The following is a 21,576-nucleotide window of genomic DNA, read 5'->3' as shown; positions in this document are numbered from 1 at the left end:
CATCCACAGGAGCCCAGCCCAGAGACCCCCAATATGATGGGGATGGGAGTTGGTGGTGAAATGTTTCTCTCAGAACGTTCTCCAACAGCCAGAGAGACACTGTTCCCGGCTGGGGTTGGGGTCCCGATAGCCAGTGGCAGCTGGAGCTGCCTGCTTCCTCCTGAAACGCTCAATTGCTTTTAGAAGGGCTTTCTCAAGGACGCTAGGAGGGGGCCAGCTTCCTTGGCAGGAAGCAATTAGGACAGAGGAAGGAGGCTGACCTGGCCTCAGGGCAGCCATGAAACTAGTGAGGTGACTCAGAAGTCTGAGAACTTGGAGCTGCTATTCCCAGCTGAGACCACACGGGGGATGCGGAGTCCTGTCTCCTGTCTGCCTTGGGGTACAGAGGTCTTGGGTTACCATCTCCTAAAAACTTCCCCTCTGGCTCTCATCATCTCTAGCCCATGTTAGTCGACCTTTAGGCTTGCTTTCCGTGCCATCTAGCTGCTCCGAGAAAAACCAGAATGATCTCCCTACAGCACAAATCTGATCATGTCAACTCTTCAGTCTCCCCTCTGCCCTCAGTGTGATAAGCTCCTTAAAAGTCCCTCAAGGGCCTGCATGATGGGCCACCTGCTGACCTCAGAAGCCTGTTCTTGTCCCCTCCTGCACCCTGAATTTGAGCCACTCTGAATTGTCCCCGTTTCCCTAAGGGATCTCTTAGGCTTCTGCACCTGTACACAAGCCATTGCCCCTACCTGGGCCACACATTCCCCTGTCACAATGATCTCCTCCTCGGTGAAGCCCTCTCAAATCTGAAACAGTTGGCTCCTCATGTATACACAGTCCATCATATTTATCATACAGTTTCCTATGAGATTCCCTGTCAACTGAGCAGGATACACGTGTAAGTCTCCAAGTAAAGGGGGCTGGATAAGTCAAGCCTTTGGGTTCCAAGTGAACAAAACCCAACTCAAACAAGCTCAAGCAAAAAGGGAGGCTTATTGGCTCATGTAATTAGGAAGTTCAGACTTTGCTGGATCCAGAGGCTCCACCTTGCACCCTCTATCCCTCCTGGCTTCTGCTTCTCTCTCTGTGACCTCATTGTCCTCCTCAGAAGCGCTTTTCCAACGATCTCTCACCTGCCACAGGGAAAGATGGGTTCCCAGCTCACATTGTCCCGAATTAATAGCCCCAGAGAAGAAAGAACCAAATTTGCCAGCATCCCTATGTAAGAGTAAGGAGAGTGGCCCTGCTGGAGTCATGTGCTCATCCTCGGCTCAATCACTGTGTCTAGGGAAATAGGGTTCTACAGTTGGTCAGGCCTAGGTCACATGTCTACTCCTATGACCAGAGAAGCAGGGCCAGTACTAGAAGAAGAGGGTGGGAAAGGTTGCTAACCAAACAAAACCAATAGCCAGCAACTTTTTTTTGTTGAAGCAATATGGAGAATCTCGTGGATATTTAGAGATGGGCACGATAGCCAGGATCTTAACAGAAACTTGGAAAACTATCAGGACCAGAGGCAGCTCCCTCTCAGGGCAGCCTGGTTTCTCTTTCTTGCCCCTCTGCACATCTTTTCCCATCTTTATCTGCTGATTGGCTCATTCTTGTCAAAGAGTTTCTATCCCCTCTTGGTTTCATGCTGAACATAACTGCAGCTGCTAAGGCTCATCCAGGTCTGTTGGGAGCCAACTGTATTTCACAGCATCCTCAGCTTCTGTTCCTGCGGTTGACTATCCCTCCTGTTTCCCAATTCCAAATTCCTGAGAAAGAGGAATCTGATTGGCCCAGATCATCTTTTCAATCCAGGCCACACAGGTTAAAGGTCACTGGACAGCATGGGGATGGTTCACCTTTGCATCAGGTACTCACTCTCATCCATACAACCACTCTATATGTTCTTCCTAAGTGACCTCCTCCGTCTCCACGAGGAACTCGAGAAAAACTGACCCTTTCCTAGAGTTACATTATTTATTGCTATATAACAAGCCACCACAAAACTTAGTGTTCAAAACAACAATTTATTATTTTTCATGTTTCTGTGGGTTGGCTAGGCTCATCTAGGAGGTTTTACTGCTTCATGTGCTGTAAGCTGGGGTCACTCACCCAGTGGCATCACACTGGAGCTGAGCTGGGGCTGGAACAGCCAAGATGGCCTCACTCATGTGTCTGGCAATTGGTGCTCATGGTCATCTGGGAAACCACTGTTTTCCACTGGCTTCTTATCCTCCAGGGCCTCTCTGTCGCACCATGTGGCCTTTCCCACAGCACAGTCCAGACTTCTTTACATTGTAGCTGGTTCCCAAGAGGGCAAAACTGGAATCTGCAAGTCCTCTTAAGCTTGGAGACCATATAGCATCACTTCTATAGCATTCTATTAGTCAAAGCAAGACACTGAGTCAACTCAAATTCAGCTCCACCTCTGGATGGGAGAAGTGTCAACGTCACACTGCCAAAGAGCAGGCATGATGGGAGAGAGTTTGGGGTCGTCTATGGAAACAATCTACCAAGCTCAGAGAAGGGCAAGTCTAAACATATTTCCCCAATCCTAAAACTTTTGTTATTATCTTCAGCTTCCTCCCACACAAGGTTTGGTTAGTTCTTCCCAGGACATGAAGGAGTCTGGGAAGGTCCCTCCATTCTGTACATCTTCCCATGGGGATGCTCTCCAGACTAAGCCAGTATTTTCTCCTGCTGCTCCCATCCACCTGTGCAACTTCTAGGCTCACACAGGGATGCCCCTTGCCTGCTTCCTGGATTGTGCCTTGGGATGGGTGGCATTAGTGTCTGCACTCCGGGCTCTCCACCAAGGGGTACAATGACCTTAAACTCCAGCATGGTGCTGCAAGTCTTTGATTCCGAGGCTCTCTTTTCCTACCCTCCTACCCAGCCACTTTATGGCCTGTAACGAACCACCCCAGGCGTGGCAGGTGGCACCTGGGAGTGCGCGCCCCCTGCTGGCCCTCGAGGGCCCAGCAAGAACTGAGGTTCAGAGTCCCTCTGAGTCTCCCTGTTCTGGGTACTGGTCCACAAAGAGGGGAATCTGGTCTCGTCACGGACTTCAAGGTCCCTTCCGCCTTGGTGGGGAAGAGCTGCCGGTCTGGGCCCTCCACTGTGCGCCCGGGTAGGAGCGGGCTCCTCCTCATGGACGGAGCTATCCATCCACTATCCCCTCCGCCTCCACGGGATGGACTAGCACTTGAGGAGAGTTCTGGCATCGGAGGGGAAAGAGGAGGTTAGCTTGGGGGCGCGGGGCAGCCAGCTTTTCACTTTCTACTTTGGGATTCACCATCCTGGTTAAAAAAAAAAAAAAAAAAAAAAAAAAAAGTTGTCAGGCCTGCCCTCTCTCCTGGAGCGCCTGCGAAGAACACCATCCCGGCTAACGAACACCACGAATCCGCAGCAGCCCGCCAGCTCCGCTTCAGGCTCCCTCTACCTGAGACCGGAGAGGCCAACCCCCACCACACCCCTTTCATTTCGGGCGTGGGGCGGTCTGGGACGGAGATCTCAGTTGTCCCCCGATACACATACAACAGCTACACACCCGCAACCGAGAGGGCGAGTTTGGCACCCCCGCCCCTACCCCTCCCTCCCGCCGGCTCGCTAGCCTACACTCCCCGCCGCTGCCCGCCCCCTTCTCACAGCCGGGACGCGCCTCCCTCCAGCAGCCCAGCCCGGAGAGCTCCGTGTCTCCGCAGCCACCCGCTCTGGAGGGGCTGGGTCACAGCCGAAGCATGGAGTCCGGGAAGCCCCCTGAGCCCCGCGAACCCGGGCCTGGGGCAGAGACCGCCGCGGTGCCGCGTTGGGCGGAAGCCAAGACTTTCCACGACAACCTCGCGCCCAAGAAGAAACCCAAATCGGTAAATACAGGATGTGGGTATGGAGGGAGGGCAGGGGAAAGGTCACCAGGGTAGCGGTCATAAGCCCCCTGAAGAGGGACCTTTGGCACCCTTCCGGGAGGGGACGCAGCCCCTCAGCACCAGAATGCGCCGGGCGGTTGGAGCGGGCTCGTGTTTATTTTGGGAGCTCTGCTCGGGTGTTTTTTCTGGGACTCGGGTTCTACGCCAGGATCCCCCTCCCCCACGCTGCCATCAAGGCCCAGCTCGGGGCCGGAGGCTCAGCCCCTCCCGGAGCGGGCTGCCTGGTGCGTGCCCGCAGCACTTGTTGGCAAAGCCGGTCATGGACGCCTGCGGAGGCGTCCTGGGCTCCGGTAACCGGACTCTGGAAACCGGGCCCCCTGCCGTGTCCTCTGGTTTCTGCCTTCTGGGTACCGGGCTCCGGAAGCAAGCCTCTGGTTTGGGGTCTGGCTCAGGGCCCTATGTCCTGGGCTCACTACGCTGTGCTCTCCGTGTCCTACGGGTGCGTTTTGGACTCTGCGCCCCTGGTTTCGGGCTCCCAGTGCTGGGCTCTGTGCCCCAGCTCTGGTTCTGCTCCCTTAGCAGTGGGCATCAACATCTCCACTACGCCTGTGTGGTTTCAGCTCTCCCAGACTCACGCAGAGGAGAGAGGTCCTCTCCCCCATCCGACAAGTTACTGATGCCCTGTTTGGCGCCCCCAGGCCTTGTTCACTCCCGCTTACCAGATATCAGAGCTTGGGGAGGAGACTGAGAATAGACGCTGGCTCAGAGCATCCTCCAAAGAGCTACTGCCTGACCTTAAAGTGTCCCGCTACTTCCCTCTAAGAACCTTTCCCCAGGAGGCCCACCTGTCACAGTCATTTCCTGAAGTATCGCCAGGCCCCTTCGGCAGTGGGGACTGCGAGATGAGTTGGGCTGAGTCCCTGCTTCAGGAGCTCACACTGCACTGAGGGAGACCCTGCACATGGTGGGTGCTGAGGTGAAAGACCCTACAAGTACAGGGGGAGCAGAGGGAGGGAATCACTAAGTTAGGCTTTGTGGAGAGAGGTGGTATTTGAGCTGATCTTAAAGCCTGAGTAGGTGGAGTTTCCCAGGCAGAGAGGGAAACAGGATGGGCAAAAGGTATGGAGAGGGCAACTGAGTGAAAGAATGCAGGATCTTTGGGGAAGAGTTGGAGGGCTGCCAGAGACCCACGGAGGGGCTTGAGTGCCAGGTTAAGGAGCCTGGATCTTATTCAGTGAGGAGTTTTAAAACTAGGATCCATAGAGCCCCGTGTTTCAGGGGGTCTGCACACATGTGAATCCAATTTATTTTCTTTCTTGTTCAAAGTATGTTTTAAACAATTAAAAATGTGAAATAAAACTCAACTCACTGAAATGTGTTATGTGTACGTTTTAGCACCTGAGAAACCACCAACATATTAATTTATACTGCAGGTTGATTAAAACCTCAGAATAAAGCTTTTCCTGTGATCTGTTTAATAAAAGAGTATCTTGAGGTTGCTGACAATTATTGCTGAGTCTCTTGAGGCTTGCAGTTTAAAACAAAACAAAACAAAAAAACCTTTTACCATTTGCAACCACACGTTGGTTATCAATCAGGATTTTTCAATACAGTGCAAAAACCAACAAGCACAGAAACAAATTGACGAGCTGATGAAGCTTAAGTCTGCACTGGCATCCTAACCCCCCGTTTCACATTTGTCATCACCCAAACAACTGTGTTCTTTTCATTGGTTGATGGGATAATAAATACTTTATGTACATGTAATGCATTTGAATTTGCAAAGTAGATTTATATCAATAACATATGGTAATGTCTGGTTTACCTATTGGGGTCTCCCCCAAGAGTTCATTTCAATAAAAGGTCAGCCTACTTTTTAAAAAAGTGTGAAAACAATCATGGAGCTATTGCAGGATTTTTCAGCAAGGGATTAACTTGATGCCATTTTCATTTTAGAAAGATGACCCTGGGCAGTGTGGTGGATGGATTGGAGAGGGTGTGTCTGGCAGCAGGCAGGGTCTGAGGAGGAAGCTGGATTGATGTCATGGGTAGGGTGGTGAGTGGGGCTCACCAATCCATTTCCTCCCCAAGCACCAAGGAACCAGGGAACTCAGGCCCAGTTGTTACTCATGACTTCTCTGCCAGCCCCTGACCCCCACAGTTTGGGGAGGAAAGGAGCCGAGTGGTTTCCTGGCCCCTACTCCTTCCTGCAGTAGTCCCTCCTCCCACAGGCTATTTTGGGGGCTTTGGGCCTCATGGGCCCTGTGGGGACAGAGTCCCAGAGAGCAGTTTCCAAGCTCTTGGCCTCACGTAGAAAGGTCCTGGCTTAATTATTAGATGGCCATCCACTGTGGCTGGGTGGCCATCAGCTGTTATGGGTTAGCCATTAGCCACTAATATAACTGCCGTGGCTATGCTAGCAAGTACGGATTGCAGCTGGCAAGTGGGGTTGGTTGGCTGGCAGAGAAGCGGACTGTGGATTGCGCATCACATGGCTCCTGCTTCCTGTGTCTCCAACCAGCCGCCAGCGAGAAATAGTGGTGTGACTCCCTTACCTATGGCTCCATTGGTGTTCCTTTTTGGCCTCACCATATCCTACATTCTTGTGCGGGGAGCGGGAGATGAGTCCCTGCATGACAGGCCCCATCATGTCCTGGCCTGGGCTTATGCTCATTCCCAGGGGCTTGAGTGAAATATTAAGCTCTGAAGGCCCATAGGAGGCCCTTACCTCATGGGGTCAGAGGACTTCCTCAGTATATAGACCTCTCTGACCCACTCTTCTCCAGCAGCCCTTCTCCCTCCCAGTCCTTCTAGAAATAATAGTTTTTGGCCATGTTCCTATCTTGGATCCAACAAGCAGAAGCATATCAGCCAAAATGAGAGCTCCTGAGACAGGCTGGGTTGGGTTGGGCTGTCCTCCATCATCCCCTCATCGCTATTCCCCAAGCCAGAATAACCAGCCTGCCTCTCCACACACACCCCAATGGAAGGCAGAGAGACCTGGCAGGACCCTGGCTTCCTGGAGGCCAGTGTTTCCAGGCTGAGTCCTTGGTTTAGGGTAAGGGTCTTTCTGACCCAATTCCCAGTCTGGAATCTGGACTTCTTTCTGATTTCTGGAGGAACGATCCCCAGGTCACCTGACAACGAATGACGGGGTGGCCTCCCTCTGCAGCTACGTCCAGCAGGGACTCTAAGTGCTCAATTCTCCCCCCTCTGGCCCGCCCCTTTCACCTGTTCCTTAGCTCCTCCTGGAGTCTGGACAGGTCGCTCATCTCTTCCAGCTGGGATCCTTATTTCCATAGCAGCTTATATCCTCTAGGCCCTTAGACTTTACTTGTACAGTGTAAGAACAGGCTGAGTGGGCAGGCAGGGTCCTGCCCTTGGGACCTCCATTCTGAGGGGAAAGAGAGCCCTGCCCTTAGAAACCTTGGTCTGAAGGTGCCACGCCCCTCACCATTTCTCCCAAATCCAGAAAGGAAGAGCTGCATGAGGAGAGTGTCCCAGAGAAGTGGCTCAAGTAGCAAGGGTTGGGGCCTTCTGGGAGCTATTGAGGATGGGCATATGAGGGGGGCTACTGTGTGGACAGAGGCCAGGTTGTAGACCAAAGACTTGGGATCTTATCCTGGCTCTGCCTTGGCTTTGCTGTGTGACCTAGAGTAATATTCTGCCCCTCTCTGGGCCAATTTCCCCATCTGTAAAAGAAGGAAGTGGAGACTCCTGGAGCCAAGGCAGCTGGCATAGTTTTCTTGCAATGGCTCAAGGTGGGACCCAGAGGGGACCCAGAACATGGCTGCCTGGCGGGGACTGTGGGATAGAAAGCGAGGAGTGAGACCTTGGCTGGCTGCCTGGGCTGGAGTGACGGGCTTGGGAATCTGCCTGAAGGGGCTGGGAGGGCATCCCGCTCTTTGTCCTTGAAGGGATGATGGGCCCGTGCCCTGGGGCAGTAAGCCCAGGGGGCGGAGTAAGCTCAGCCCCTGTCCTGAAGGCCAACAGGCTTCCTGAGTTTATGAGAGTGGGTCTCCCTATTCTCCCAAGCCCATCCTTACCATTTCTGGCCATCCTTCTATTACCCCATTTCTTTGGGTCTTTTAACTTTACCTTCTTTTCTTGAAGGCTCACAGGCACTGAGGCAGTTGGGAGGTATGCAGCCCAAGGACACACAGACACACAGGGGTGGTCAGCAACTGGGAGAGTACTTGAGCTAAGCCCTAGGGGAGAGGCACCTGTCCTGCCACTGCCTGGCACTGACCCTGCTGGCCACATACAGCAGCTTGGTTGGAGTAAAAGTCAAAAGCAAACTGAGGTTCACCTCACGAGCTTGTGGAACTCTTTGGTCTTTCACTCCTACTTTAAGGTTCTAAAGCCTCACTAGCCGCTAGCCATTTGTAGCTACTTAAATTTAAATTTATTAAAATTAAACACAATTAAAAATTCAGTTTCTCAGTTCCCACTAGCCACATTTCAAGTTGCTCCATCGCCACATGTAGCCATGCAGACCTCGCTGGACCTTTCTATTATCACAGAAAGATAGCGCTGTTCTAATGGATGACACAGATCCCTGCCTTGGGGACAGATCATAAGCTCCATGGGGGCAGGGGTCACACTTGTCTTGTTTCCTGCCATGTACCCAGCCCAGTGCCTGTCACATGGGCATCACTCAATGTTGTCAACTGATTGGAAGCCGACTTGACTCCAGACGGAAGCAGCGGGGCCGTGCACGGCCCGCAGGGCTATCAAGAGCAGGCCGGAGTGCAAGGTCCGTTTGAGTCTTGCCTTCAACTTGAGCCCCTGTGTCCTCATCTGTGTAGTGGGAATCGTGGTCCCAGGACTGCTCAGGTCGTAGAGATATAGTGGGACTCTGGGTGTCTGTGAGTCCCTTGGGCACCCACATCTGCCCTCCCCTGGGATTTTCAGCTGCTGTCTGTGATGGCATGCCCTTGTCTCTATTCCACTGGAGGTGGTGAAGGAGTTCTAAGGACCTCCTGGGGCCCTGAGAGAAGGCCCTCTGCATTCTAGTTCCTTACCTGTACTCACCCGCTCCCCGCCCCCATGCCCTGGGCTCTGCTCACCTGTGTGAATGCACTGTGTATGTGCATACCTCTTCATGCCTTCCTTTGCCCTACTCCTCCTTCAAGGCTCTGCTCAAATGCCTCCCCTCCCGTGACAACTTCCTCTGAACCCCTGTTATCAAAACTTGGCTTTCACCTGTATTCTATCACTCATTTCAGTCCCTTTTACATCTCTGTTTACCTGTCTTTCTCCCCTACCAGCCTGTGAGCTCTGAGGGCAGCAGCCAAGTCTCTACCAGGACCACCCCCCAGGCAGAACCCAGCTGTCTGGCACAAAGAATCAACAAATATTTGCTAAATTTGCATCAACCAAAAAAATATTTTCTGAGCACCTACTATATATTAATAATCTGAACAAATTAGGGCACTGCACTGAAGTTTTCTATTTCATGTTAAATTCATTGTGGCAAATACTGTTTCTTGTTGAAATACATTACTTAAAAGTTTGGAGGCATTAAAATTTGCTGAGCACCTACTATGAGCTAGGTGCAGTTCTGAGCACTAGAGATATAATAAATGAACAAGATAGTCATAGTTCCTGCTCCCTCAGAACTTAAGCATGATTCCTGCCTGCTTCCTCTCTAGAACTCTGCCTAGAAACAGAAATGATTAAGTAAGGCATTACGATTTAGTGTTAAATTTTACTAAAAAGGAAATAGGAAAATAGGAAAGGAGAGTTAGCAAACCCATGACTAGGGGTGAGGGAAGGCTTCCTAGAGGTGCCATGTAGTTTGGAAGAAGTTAGCTGGATGGAGAGTCAGGGAAATAATAGGCCAGGCAGGGGGACCATCAGTGCAAAGGCTCAGAGAAAGACGGAAGGTGTGCTTGGACGTGAGAAATGTCAGATTGAGCAAAGTGGGGTCATGGGAGGTGAAAGTAGAGAGATAGGTAGGGGTCTTGTGAAGAGTTTTCTACTCTATACTCAAGGCTATCGACTAGAGTCTGAGGAGTGGGCACCACACAAAGGAGGGGGACATGACCAGATCTGAACTTGAGAAAAATCCCTAACAGCAATATGGCTGACAGATTGGAGGAGATGAGAGATGGTAGTAGATTGGACTGTGGTAGGGAAGACAGAAAGAAGTGGATGGATTCTAGTGGAGCTCACAGGTTTTGATAATTGGTTGATGGGGAAAGGAAGTTGAGGAAGAGGGAAGACTTGAGGCTGACTTCTGGGCTTCTGGTTTAGGCGATGAGTGCTTGGTGCTGAGCAGTGAGCTGAGGGAGGGGGAAAGAGACCAGGTTTAGAAGTGGAGAGAGTGGCAGGAATTTATCCTTGGGCATGTTTAGTTTCAGTGTCTGTTAGTCAACTGGGACAGTTAGATATATGAGTCTGGAGCTCAGGAGAAAATTGTGGGCTGGAGAGAAACTTTCTTATATAATTGTCGTGTGTCTAGGCACCATGTCTTCCTAAGGACATGCAGCTTTCATCTTATAATGGAAACCATCTGGAGACCATCTTGAGCATCAGTCATACTCTGGGCACATACACTGTATTCAGTTTTCTGCTGTGTCCAGACGACTGGCTAGATTGCAAACTCCCGGAGGACATGTTCTTCTTATCCTGCTGTGCTCCTCATCTCCGTCAGTCCCCAGCTGGGTCCTGCACTGATGGGGTGCTGACATAGGTCTGCCCCTGCCTGAGGCTGAGCCTCCTGAGGGCAGAGGCTGGCCTGGGTCTTCTCCCTGCCCCACTACTCAGAGGGGCCAGCACAGGACACTCAGGGGAGTGTGAGTGACGGCCCTTCTCCTGCACCTCCACAGCCCAAGCCTCAGAACGCAGTCACCATTGCTGTGTCCTCGCGAGCCTTGTTCCGCATGGACGAGGAGCAGCGGATCTACGCCGAGCAGGGTGTGGAGGAGTACGTGCGATACCAGCTAGAACATGAGAACGAGCCATTTAGCCCGGGGCCGGCCTTCCCCTTCGTGAAGGTGAGGGGCAGTCCCACCACTAGCCATACAGTGCCTTTGTGGGGGGTTAGACAAAAGCACCCATGGGTGTCTGAGTAGGGGAAAGGGATCCGCGGGGCTGATGCCACCCGGCAGGAGCAGGGCTTGTCTAGGGGACCAAGCCACGGTGGGAAGGAGAGCCCGCCCCATCCTCTCAACTAATGCAGCCCCACGCCACGGAACCAGCTTGGTGAATGGCTCAGGGGCTGGATTTCAGCCTCCGCTCACCCTGTCAGTGAGGCAGCCCTGAGCAATAATCAACCTGCACAATGGCAGAGATTAGGAGGGACAGTCCATGCCCGCTGGTCACCCCAAGCCTGGCCCCTGACCTCCCCTCTCCTCCCGTTGGATCCCAGCAACCAACTCCAGGTATAAATCTCTGGGGGTCTGAGTTGGAGGGTGCCCCTTCCCATCCAGGCGCTGGAGGCTGTGAACAGGCAGCTGCGGGAGCTGTACCCCGACAGTGAAGACATCTTCGACATCGTCCTCGTCACCAACAACCACGCTCAAGTGGGCGTCCGTCTCATTAACAGCATCAACCACTATGGTGAGCATGAGAGGTGTGGCCATGGGACAGCCCTCCCAGACCCCGGGACAGGGCCACACCTCTGCAGGGTAAGGGCTTACCAACCGGAGTCCCAAACCCAGTGGTGTGCTGGGAAACTGGCTCTTAAAAAAACACACACACACAAAGAAACTGACAAAAAAAACCCTGAATGTAGCATTGCTGTTTTCAGGGTATAAACATTCCCACTGTGGCTGGTTTTGTGCTACCAACAGTTGAACGATCTAACTGGCCCCCCAGAAATCCCTGAATGTTTAACATCCGGCTCTTAAAAGCCGGTACAAGCCAGCTCCAACACACCACTGCACAGGCCCCACTCCCTACGTGACCAGGCAGGACATTTGCTGCCTCTGTACTTCAGTTTCTCTATTTACAATGGAGCTAACAGGCCCACAAAGCTGCTGGGAGAAGGGGATGCAATTGTCAGAGTAAAGGGGCTTTGTGGCTTAATTCAACTTCTTGATGGAAAGTAATAGACTCTCCAGAGCTAGCGCAAGTTGAAGAGAATAATCTCTAATTAGGTTACAGGGGTGCCTCTTAGCACCACAGGACCGGAAGTAAGGCTGGGCTTACAAAGGCCCGAATCCAAGAATCCAACCTCTCCTGGGCTGTTTTTCTCTCTGTCCCGTGAGCCCTTATTTCTGCTTCTCTCACCATGTCTGTTCTTCTTCTCTTCCTCCTCCTCCTCCTCCTCTCCCTCCTTCTTCTTCTTGTTCCTCTCCCCCCTCCTCCCCCTCCTTCTCTTCCCTCATCTCTTTCTCTCCTCAAACTAGGTTTCTCTGCTTTTCCTCAACATGGCCAAAATTGATAAGTTTATGACTATTTGTTTTAAGCAACCAAGAGAGTCCAGTTGGCATTTTAAAATCTGATTTCAAGTTGCTGGAAGTAGAGTGATATTCAAAATATTTAACCACCTGTGATGTAGACACCGAGCAATTAGACAGACAGCACCTATGGTACTGGAGCAGGTAGTGAAGGACCCCTGCTGCGCCAGGCATTGGGTTGTCCTGCATGAGGGGCTGGGTAATGATGCGCTAAATCAGTGGCTCAGAGCAGCAGCCGTTTACCAACCAGCAAATATTTCACAACCTGTGCAGACATGGGTACTAGGTGACTACAAGCCCAGGCTGGGAAAACATCTGCTTGGTCCAGCTTGGGTCAAGTGTCTGCCCCAATCCAATCAGCTCTGTCCAGGAGGGTCACTCATGGCTGGGACCCACCTTTTGTAGTACTTTTGTAGTATTGTGATTCCCTGACAAGAGGACGTTACTGTGAGCCAGGCAACTGTTCCAGAGATGTGATCATCCCCATTTCATGGATGAAGGGTGGAGGGGCTTAGAGAGGGGGAACCCTGGCCTAAAACCACTCAGAGAATCACTCTGCTACCCCACCACCACTTAGAACCAAGATGACATCCATTGGACACGGAGGGACCACTCTGAGGCCCTGAGGGTTGACCCAGGCATCACCTGGGTGTTCTCTACCTCCTCCCCAGACCTGTTCATCGAGAGGTTCTGCATGACAGGTGGGAATAGCCCCATCTGCTACCTCAAGGCCTATCACACTAACCTCTACTTGTCAGCTGATGCGGAAAAAGTTCGGGAAGCCATTGATGAAGGTGAGTCAACCTGGGGAGGGAGAATATGGGGAGTCTGGAGAAGAGGTACTAGAGGTGGGAGACCTGGTCCTAAAGGTCTGAGCAGGTGCTAGGGGTTGCCATGGTAACTGGAAGGGGAATACTTAATTCCTATGACCCGTCTTGTAAACTTGGAGAACAAGGCCCCACCTATTCCACTTATTGCCCATCTATTCCCCTCTCTCACCCCCTCCCCTCCCCAGAGTAAGGATGCTTTCATTCATCAGCATCACCCAGCCTTCTGTTTCCATGGAAACCCTCCCTACGGCCCAGAAAGTTACTCCCTTCTAGGAATCCTCCAGGTCAGTAGGAGTTCTAATTTCCTGTGTGACCATGGGCAGTCTCTGCCCCTCTCTGGGCCAGTGGGGAGGGAGATCAGTATCTAGTTTAGCCTGAGCAATGAGTGGGGTTCGGGAAATGGCCAGCATTCCAGCAGCTGGGCTGGCCAGTGCTGAGGTGAGGTTAGGGGCCCCAGCTGCAAGTAGTGACGAAGAGAATTTTCCTCCATGTGTCTCCTTCAAGGGACAGTTTGGGGTGGTAGCCATAGCCTTGGTCCTCTGACAGAGTGTATATTCCTATTGCACGTGGAAGGAAACAGGCCGACAAGGGAAGAAGGATGGCCCCACTGCTTGAGAGCGCTCCTCAGGCTGAGCGCTACTGGCAGGTTTCTTTATCAACCAACAATGTATTCTCTTTTCTCTTCGTCTTTCATGCTGTCTCCTGCCTAGAAGCCTGGCCTCTCTTCCCCCTGATATCTCACTCCTCTTAGTTGCTTGGGGGCTCCAAGAGGCTTTCTTTAACCAGGAACCAGAAGCTATTTCGCTACACAGATGTCACACCCTCTGGTTAGGGCCTTGACACTGGCCTGCATGTGTGCCTCTATATGTCTGCAATTTGAGCTCAGGATAGAGATGGGGGGGGGGGGGTCAGGAGGGAGGCCCTGCCCAGGGTGGGGGTGGTTCTGGCTCATCTTGGCTCTAGCATTGGCAGAGCTGAGGAGGTGCCTGGCCTGATGCCCAGGACCTGGTCCTGCTTATAGCACCTCAGGCTAGTGAAATGCTGCGGGGTTGGCACTGCGTACTCCTCCCAGAGCTCTCCCTAAGCCCAGCCCCTCCCGGCCCAGATTCTCAAAGACTAGAGCTGAAGTGGCCTTTGGAGAGGTGAAGAACAGGGAATGGACTAAGCCAGCGGCTCAGGTCTCCAGCCTCCTAGCAATGGCTCTCTGTTGTCCAGAGTAGCTCTAGTCTGGAGCCTGGGTTCCCGACCAGTATCCTTGACCCTCAGGAGAAGCCCAGGGTTGCAGAGAGTCTGTGTACAGTCAAATGTCATCACTGCTACTTCCCATGGCCACCACATTGCCTCAAGGAGCCATGAACGGCCAGGCTGCCCTGAGTAGGACATACCTGGGTGCTGTTGTGGCAGCAGACTGAGGGTACCTGCACCCTCCCCCTCAGACTGCAGCCTGGGATCTCAGCCCCTGGGATCTCAGCCCCAGAAAGAGCTGAAATATCCTTAAAGTTACCTTGGCTCAGAGCAGGTGAGGTGTTTGCCGGAATCAACAGCAAGAGAGGAAGGCCAAGCCAGGGTTGGGGCTCCTTCCCAGCCCCCCTGTAGGTCTGTATCCGGGGCCTGTGAGGAACTCCTGGAAGGACAGCAACAGCCTGAGGGACACTTCCTTCCCGCCAGGACTGACGTGCTGCTGGTCCGTACCAGCATGACCTTACTAGATATTAAAGTGTTGACATTCCTTCATAGTGATTGATAAATAGTTCCTGTCCTGAGTCCTCTAAGTGCCTCCCTGGGACCCCCACAAACCTTCCCACAAAGCAGCTACTAAAGGGAAACTCTGGCTTAGGCCAAAGCCCTCAGAGCCCCGCTCACAGCAAAAGCCACCATCCATTCTTACTGGCCAGTTTTTAAATATTCTGAATACTAGCCTTTGTGAGCCTTGCCCCAAATCCTGGGTGAGGCAGGTGGGTGAGGCAGGTGGGGCAAGGATAATGTGACATAGCCCTCTCCTGGCTCCAGGCAACTGAGGCGGGTGTCAGGGGGCCCCTATTGCCAGAATAAAAACACAACACTTGCCTCCTTCTGCCCAGGGATCGCAGCCGCCACCGTCTTCAGTCCCAGCAGGGATGTGGCCGTATCCCAGAGTCAGCTGCGTGTGGCTTTCGATGGGGATGCCGTGCTTTTCTCAGATGAGTCAGAGCGCATCGTCAAGGCCCATGGACTGGACAGATTCTTCGAGCATGAGAAGACCCACGAGAACAAACCCTTGGCCCAGGTGCTCCACATACGCCCCAGGACCCCTGAGTGGAGAAGGGGGCTCCCCAGAACCTGCCCTTGACTGGAATCTTCAGCCTAGAACCAAACCCTGAGCATGGCCAGAATCCAGCCAGCTCCCTTCACCAAGCCTCCAGCCCCCATCCCTCTCACCTGAGCCCTGGCTCCCCTCAGTGAGCTTCTACCGCTTCATGGAGCCCCTGTCCTCCCCACTACAGTCACATCCTCCCTTTGAAGCCCCTATCTTCTCTCTAAGTTCTCATCCCTCTCAGAAGCCCCCAACTCCCTTTCTGACGTCTCCATCCCTTCTCTAAAGTCCCCACCCCACTCTGAAGGCCTCACCCTCTTTCTCTCTGAAGCCACCATCCTCTCTAGAACCTTCACCTCCTCTCTGAGATTCCCTCAGTCCACTGAGGAGGCTTCCCTCCCCTGAAGAAACCCCGTTTCCCTCCCTGGAGGAAAGGAAAAACTGGAATGGTGCCCCTCATTGGGGCAGCAAGATCCAGCTGGGTGTGGGGTCTGGAGCAGTCCCTCTGCTTTGGGCCATACCAGCCCTTCCTACCTCCTGCCATCCCTCCCTTCTCCAGCGCGCTCAGGGACCCTTACTCATCGTCAAACAGCTGGAAGCCTGCTTTGCTGAGAGCAGAATATGCCCTAGAGCCTGGGGGAAGTTCCCTGGGGTTGGAGCTGTTGGGATTCTCCTGCCTTCCTTGGAGCTCCTATTGGTGCTTTTAACAAAAATCTGGGTGCTCAATCATCTCAGCCCCCCTTCCCAAGAACTCAGCAGGGTCCAGTTGTGGCCCCTGAATATTCATTTTACTTCCATTCTTGTTAATTCCCTCTGAAATCCTTGGGAATCAGGGCAGGACAGTTTTCCCACTAAGTGGTAGGCAGAGCCCAGGAGACCACTGCTTGCTCCAGTCACTCAGCAGGTGAGGGGTCTCCAAGACTGAAGCCCACCTTTCCTGATTTCCAGCTGAGGTAGCAGTTTTCTTCATCATCATTTGTTTCTTTACTCATGTGTCCTGATTAACCTTCATTGTTCTGGGCACTGCTAAGAGTAAATCTTTTCCCTGACCCTAGGGAGCTGGAGCATGAGACCCTGAGCCAGTCACACACTGGTCTATTTGTCCCAGTTATTTGAAGTGGGAATCCATTCTGCCTGGAAGTTGCCCATGCCATAGTTACTAAATACTTTTAATATCATCCCTGCTGGTGAGCACGGAAGGCTACACTTACAGAGCTGCAGGACAGACATGCATGTACGTGAGGGACACATGGCTGGACCTACATAGTAGCAGCTACCCTGGTACTATGCTGACACAGACATCCCAATCATAACAGTGTGGACACCCAGACTGACGGGTACCTACAGTCCCATTGAGCAGGCATAGCAGAACTGAGAGATTTGGGGATCCTGAGAAGCTTTTCTATCCCAAGACACTAGTGCTTTAGGGAGGAGCCCAGCTGGAGAGGGAGCAAAGGTTTGGGAGAGGGGTGAACTCACAGTGTTCCCTTGCCTTCTCATAGGGCCCCTTGAAGGGCTTTCTGGAGGCGCTGGGTAGGCTGCAGAAGAAGTTCTATTCCAAGGGCCTGCGGCTGGAGTGCCCAATCCGCACCTACTTGGTGACAGCACGCAGTGCAGCCAGTTCTGGGGCCCGGGCTCTCAAGACACTGCGCAGCTGGGGCCTGGAGACGGATGAGGCCCTGTTCCTTGCGGGAGCACCCAAGGGCCCCCTCCTCGAGAAGATCCGCCCACACATCTTCTTTGATGACCAGATGTTCCATGTGGCTGGAGCTCAGGAGATGGGCACAGTGGCCGCGCATGTGCCTTATGGCGTGGCCCAGACACCCAGGCGGACGGTACCTATGAAGCAGGCCCCAGCTGCTCAGTAGCTGAGCTACCAGCTTCACTGACCCGCGGTGCCCCAGGCACAGCTCTCTGTCATACTTTGACACGTCGTCCGGTGGACCCTTCTCGTTCCTCACCACTCTGCCCTGCTGCATGTCTGCCCGCAGCCCTATGAGTGAGGTACTTGGAGGCAATTATGCAGACCGGGCAGCATACATATCAGCCTCCTTCTGGGCCAACACTGTGCCGTGGTCCTGGCAAGGAAAGGAAGACTGTGAAGAATGGCTGGGTCAGAGGAGCCAGGATGCCTCAAAGAGGGTTTGGGGTGGAAGCGAGCTCAGTGTAGTGCAAAGAACACTGCTTTGAGAGAGAAGGGATCTGATCTCTAAGCTCTGCCTTGGCGTTAACTGCATGACTTTGAGTATGTCCCTCCCCTTCACAAGCCTCAGTTTCCAGTTTCTCCACCTTTTATGTGGTTTTCTAACTCCTTTAGCTAAAGAAGTTTGGTTTATAAGATTGCCCTCCTTGGAGGAGGCATTCTATGCCGGGGCTGCTAATCCACATGGCACCGTGGTGCAGATTACAGAAGGACACTGTCTCTAGAATGAATTATGAAAACAAGACCCTTCCTCTGGGCTGGTCCAGACCACACTGGGGTACACAGCTTGCTTAGCAGGATGTAAGTGGAATTTCAGCCCCTTCTGACTCCTCCGCCCACAGAGGCCTTTGTCAAAGGGGCAAAATGCACAGTTGTCCACAGCTACCCTACCTATAACCTTACAAGTTTGGAAACCACTGGACAAGATGACCCATCTGCTTCCTGTGATCCTCTGACCTGAGTCCTCAGGGGTCAGCTGCCAACTGGGGTGGTCTGTGAACGGAAGGAGGGACTTAATGTAATCTGCACGTAAACTCGGTCCAGCCAGCAGGGGGCACTGAAGGCCCCTCCTGGGAAGGCGCTTCAGAGGCGGCCTGCGCAGTGTTTCCTTTGCTTTTGCTTTTAGCCAAATTTCAGTTGTCCCTGCCTGCCAACCCCCTCACCTCAACCTTCACTCCCTCCATTATTGTATTCTGCTGTGTCACCAAGCAGCTCTGCCAGTGGGGAAAGAGGCGGAGCATCCGGGTTTACTGTTTTTGGCCCATGGAAGAAAGCTCAGTGGCTGAAGTGGGAGGTTGTCCCGGCTGAGCCCGAGGGAAGGCCGCCTGGGGTGACATGGGAAATGTGAGGACTGAGGAGGTCTGATCCGAGGCAGTGACCAGTTAGAGAAGAAGGAGCTGAAATGTGCACTAGAAGATTCTCCAGCTACAGGATCGAGAGTGGAGGTAATGAGTTCTCCATCACCCGGATGCTATGCAAGGGACACCCTCTGAGGTACACCTGTGAATCCTCCACCCTGCAGGAACCCCTGCAGTCCCTTTGTCACCACATCCAGGGTAGAACTCTCACTGCTTGATGAGCCAGCTTCCTCCTTTGCTGACCAGCCTGGCGCTCCGGAGGGATGGGGGAGCACTGCTGGCTGGTCCCTCAGGAGGACCTAGAGGGCTGAGCAGATACCTGTATGGGGGGCTCAGCTCCCAGGGCGCATCCTCGCTGTGGGCAAGTAATTTGTGAAGAAAACCAAAGGTGTCATCGGAGGGGACAGGAGTCTGGAGGTGTGTGCAGGGGAGCTAGAACGCTTGTGGGGTCAAGAAAAGGGGAGCAAGGGCCATTCAGGGCCTGACCTTTGTCCTTTTGAGGACTCAGACCAGGGTCTGAATGGGCACAGGTGCTGCGCAGTGTAGGGCAGGGCCGTAGTTGCAGAAAGATCATCCAGGAAGGAGAAAAAGTGAGAAAACAGGTGGTTCTCAAAATGAGCAACAGTTGGGGCCAGAATTGAAGTGCTGGGCTGGACTTTCACTATCCATGTTGCAGGCCACTTAGAGGCTGGTCCTGGGGAGGGAACAAGGCTGTGCTGAGTGCCCAGGGCAGACGCCCAGCACCAACTGCCTTATCAGGGGGCAGACGCCCAGCACCAACTGCCTTATCAGGGGAAGGGCGGGTGATGAAGATATGTTTGTAGAAGGTCATTTCATCCACAGCCAGGATCTTTCTGGACCATAGAGGAGTCCTCAGGGCAGAAGGCCTGGTTTTGAGCTCCAAGCCCAGCCAGAGATACTGTGAGATCTAAGAACAGCCTTGAGGAAAGGAAGTGAGAAAGAGAGCTCAACCGAAGTCATCTTTGATCTTGGCTGAAGGACAGAAACGCCTTTTGTCCTCCATCCCCCTGGATGAGCCTGCAGGGCTCCCAGAACCAGCTGGTGGCCCACAGAATGGCATTAGGCTGCGTGACCAGGGTGCACACAAGCATTGTGAAGGCAGCACCAGATGTCGCCTAATTAAGATAAACCCCAGGGATTCTGGGAACCAAGAGGCCCTGTTCCCAGGGCCTCGTGATAAACACCACTGATTCTCCTAGGTCTGTCAGGAAGGAGAACAATGTGATGCTGGCAGCAGAAAGATAAGGTGCAGTTAAAGCCTGGATTTCACTGGAGCCACTGTTAATAGACAGAGACAGCCCTGGGCAATGAGAGACAGTAGGGTCCAAATTCTGTTATTGAAACCATAAATGAGCATCTCAGGCCTAGAAAAAAGCTTTCAGAGGCTGAAATAAAAGGCCAGAAGTCCTGAGGGCATGTTTAGGCAGCAGCCAGACACACCAGATTGTTTCAAGGAGTGAGGAAGAGCATTCACCAGGCAAATTAAAAAGCCAGGTGAACACCAGAGCCCCAGGCCCAACTTGTTCTGCAGCAATGGGGCAGAGGGGCCATAGTTCCTGACATGCTGGACCCCCGTAGCCAAAAGTATTGCACCCCAACAAGTCCTGCAGAACACGTCCCAGGAAATGCTTGCCAATAAAGTCCCCCATCCAATGGAAACTGCCATTTAGCAGAAAAACAGAAGTCCTGTTATTATGCACTGAGACTGCTAAGATCATAGCAAAATAGCCCCCTCCCCTTCCTGAGAGCCCAAGCAGAATGGTGGGAACGCAGCAGAAAATGCCAGAAGAGACCAAAACCAGCAAGAAGTTCATATCCAAGATGGTTCCAGCATTATAATGATATTCAACTGGTATGTACCAGTACAGCCAAACTGGTGCTTAAAATATGGAAATATCTCCATAGCAATTGGTCAATAGCTCTGGCCTGAGTCCCTCAGTGCCCCTCAATGACCTCAGTTGCCCTGGCCCCTCTATTGTGACTGCTGCATCTTCCCACGATCCAGGAAAAGGGTCTTCTAGGAGGCTGCACCAGTGTGATGGCCAGTGTCCCCTCTGCTGGTGCCCATGCTGGTTTAGAGAGGTAATGCAACTTGACCATTCCCATAGCTAGTAAGTGGCAGCACGGGGACTCAAGCTCATGTCTGGCTTTTGCTGGGACCCAGGCTCTTAACCATTTTGTCATATGGCCCATACGTGTGCATAGTGGTGGCAATAGAAGCTTCATAACAAAGGAGTTCACCTGACAGTCAGTTAACATATTGACCTCCTTCCTGCATGTTAAAATACTATCTATAACACATTTGACTGAGTACATTTTGGTTATAGCTTCCTAAATAGCTAAGAAGAATTTAAATTAGAGCCAAACATTTGCAGAGCCAATGAAGAACCTCAAACACACCCAAGTTCTATGGAACCCATTTTGAAGACCCCAAGTTGGGCTAATGCAGGCTTGGCAAACTATGGTTCTTTGGGCCAAATTGAAACTTTCATTGGAACATAGCCATGCCCATTTGTTCCTGTACGTCTACAGCTGCTTTCACATCACAACAGCAGAGGTGTGAATTGTTTTAACAGAGATTGTGCAGTTGAAAATACAGAGGGTGCCAAAAACATGTATACACATTTTAAGAAAGGAAAAAACTGTATTAAACTTGTAATACTCAATATACACCGATGACAAAAGATGAATACAAGTCATGTGTATACATTTTTTTGGCACCCTCAGTATTTAGCTGGCCCTTTACAGAAAAAGTTTGCTGACCCCTGGGCGAAGGCAAACATCCCAGGCCCGCTCTTCAGTGGCAGAGACCAGCTTACATCCACCTCAGCACTCAGGCAGAGGACGGCTCCACTGCAGGGGTGGGGGTGCGGGGGGGGGGGAAGCACAGGGGGCATTGTGCCCATCTGTGGACACTGTTGGAGCTACAGAGTCTCACAAGTACTAGCTAAGTACCTTGATGTTAAACACAACAGACCCTTATCATCTGAGGATTTAAGATTTCAAGTTTTGACTACTTTCAGTGACCCAGGGCCTGTTGTAACTTGAAATATGATTAATGTACAGATTTTTTTTGAGTGGGCTGCACCCCCACCCCCACCCACTGCCCCCAAGCTGATGGC

The 21,576-nt window shown here is 52.4% G+C and overlaps 2 protein-coding genes across 2 annotated transcripts in view; both read left to right on the top strand.

Annotated features, from left to right (window-relative positions):
* Positions 1 to 3,292: 3,292 nt before the first annotated feature.
* On the top strand, positions 3,293 to 17,785 carry NT5C1A (5'-nucleotidase, cytosolic IA). The gene is made up of 6 exons (XM_019718782.3): positions 3,293 to 3,842; positions 10,676 to 10,843; positions 11,279 to 11,408; positions 12,922 to 13,044; positions 15,162 to 15,346; positions 16,876 to 17,785. The coding sequence occupies exons 1-6, from the start codon at positions 3,717 to 3,719 to the stop codon at positions 17,239 to 17,241; spliced, it is 1,098 nt and encodes a 365-aa protein (XP_019574341.2). The 5' UTR covers positions 3,293 to 3,716; the 3' UTR covers positions 17,242 to 17,785.
* Positions 17,291 to 21,576, top strand: part of HEYL (hes related family bHLH transcription factor with YRPW motif like) — a 31,581-nt gene continuing 27,295 nt past the window's right edge. Inside the window, exon 1 of the mRNA XM_074334468.2 lies at positions 17,291 to 18,520. The gene's annotated coding sequence lies outside the window, so the exon portion shown is untranslated. The remainder of the gene's footprint in view (positions 18,521 to 21,576) is intronic.

The sequence above is a fragment of the Rhinolophus sinicus genome, chromosome 14, assembly GCF_057876585.1.
Source record: "Rhinolophus sinicus isolate RSI-liver-muscle chromosome 14, RSI-T2T, whole genome shotgun sequence".
In the NCBI taxonomy this organism is placed as follows: domain Eukaryota; kingdom Metazoa; phylum Chordata; class Mammalia; order Chiroptera; family Rhinolophidae; genus Rhinolophus; species Rhinolophus sinicus.
This window is presented reverse-complemented; position numbering and strand designations above follow the sequence as displayed.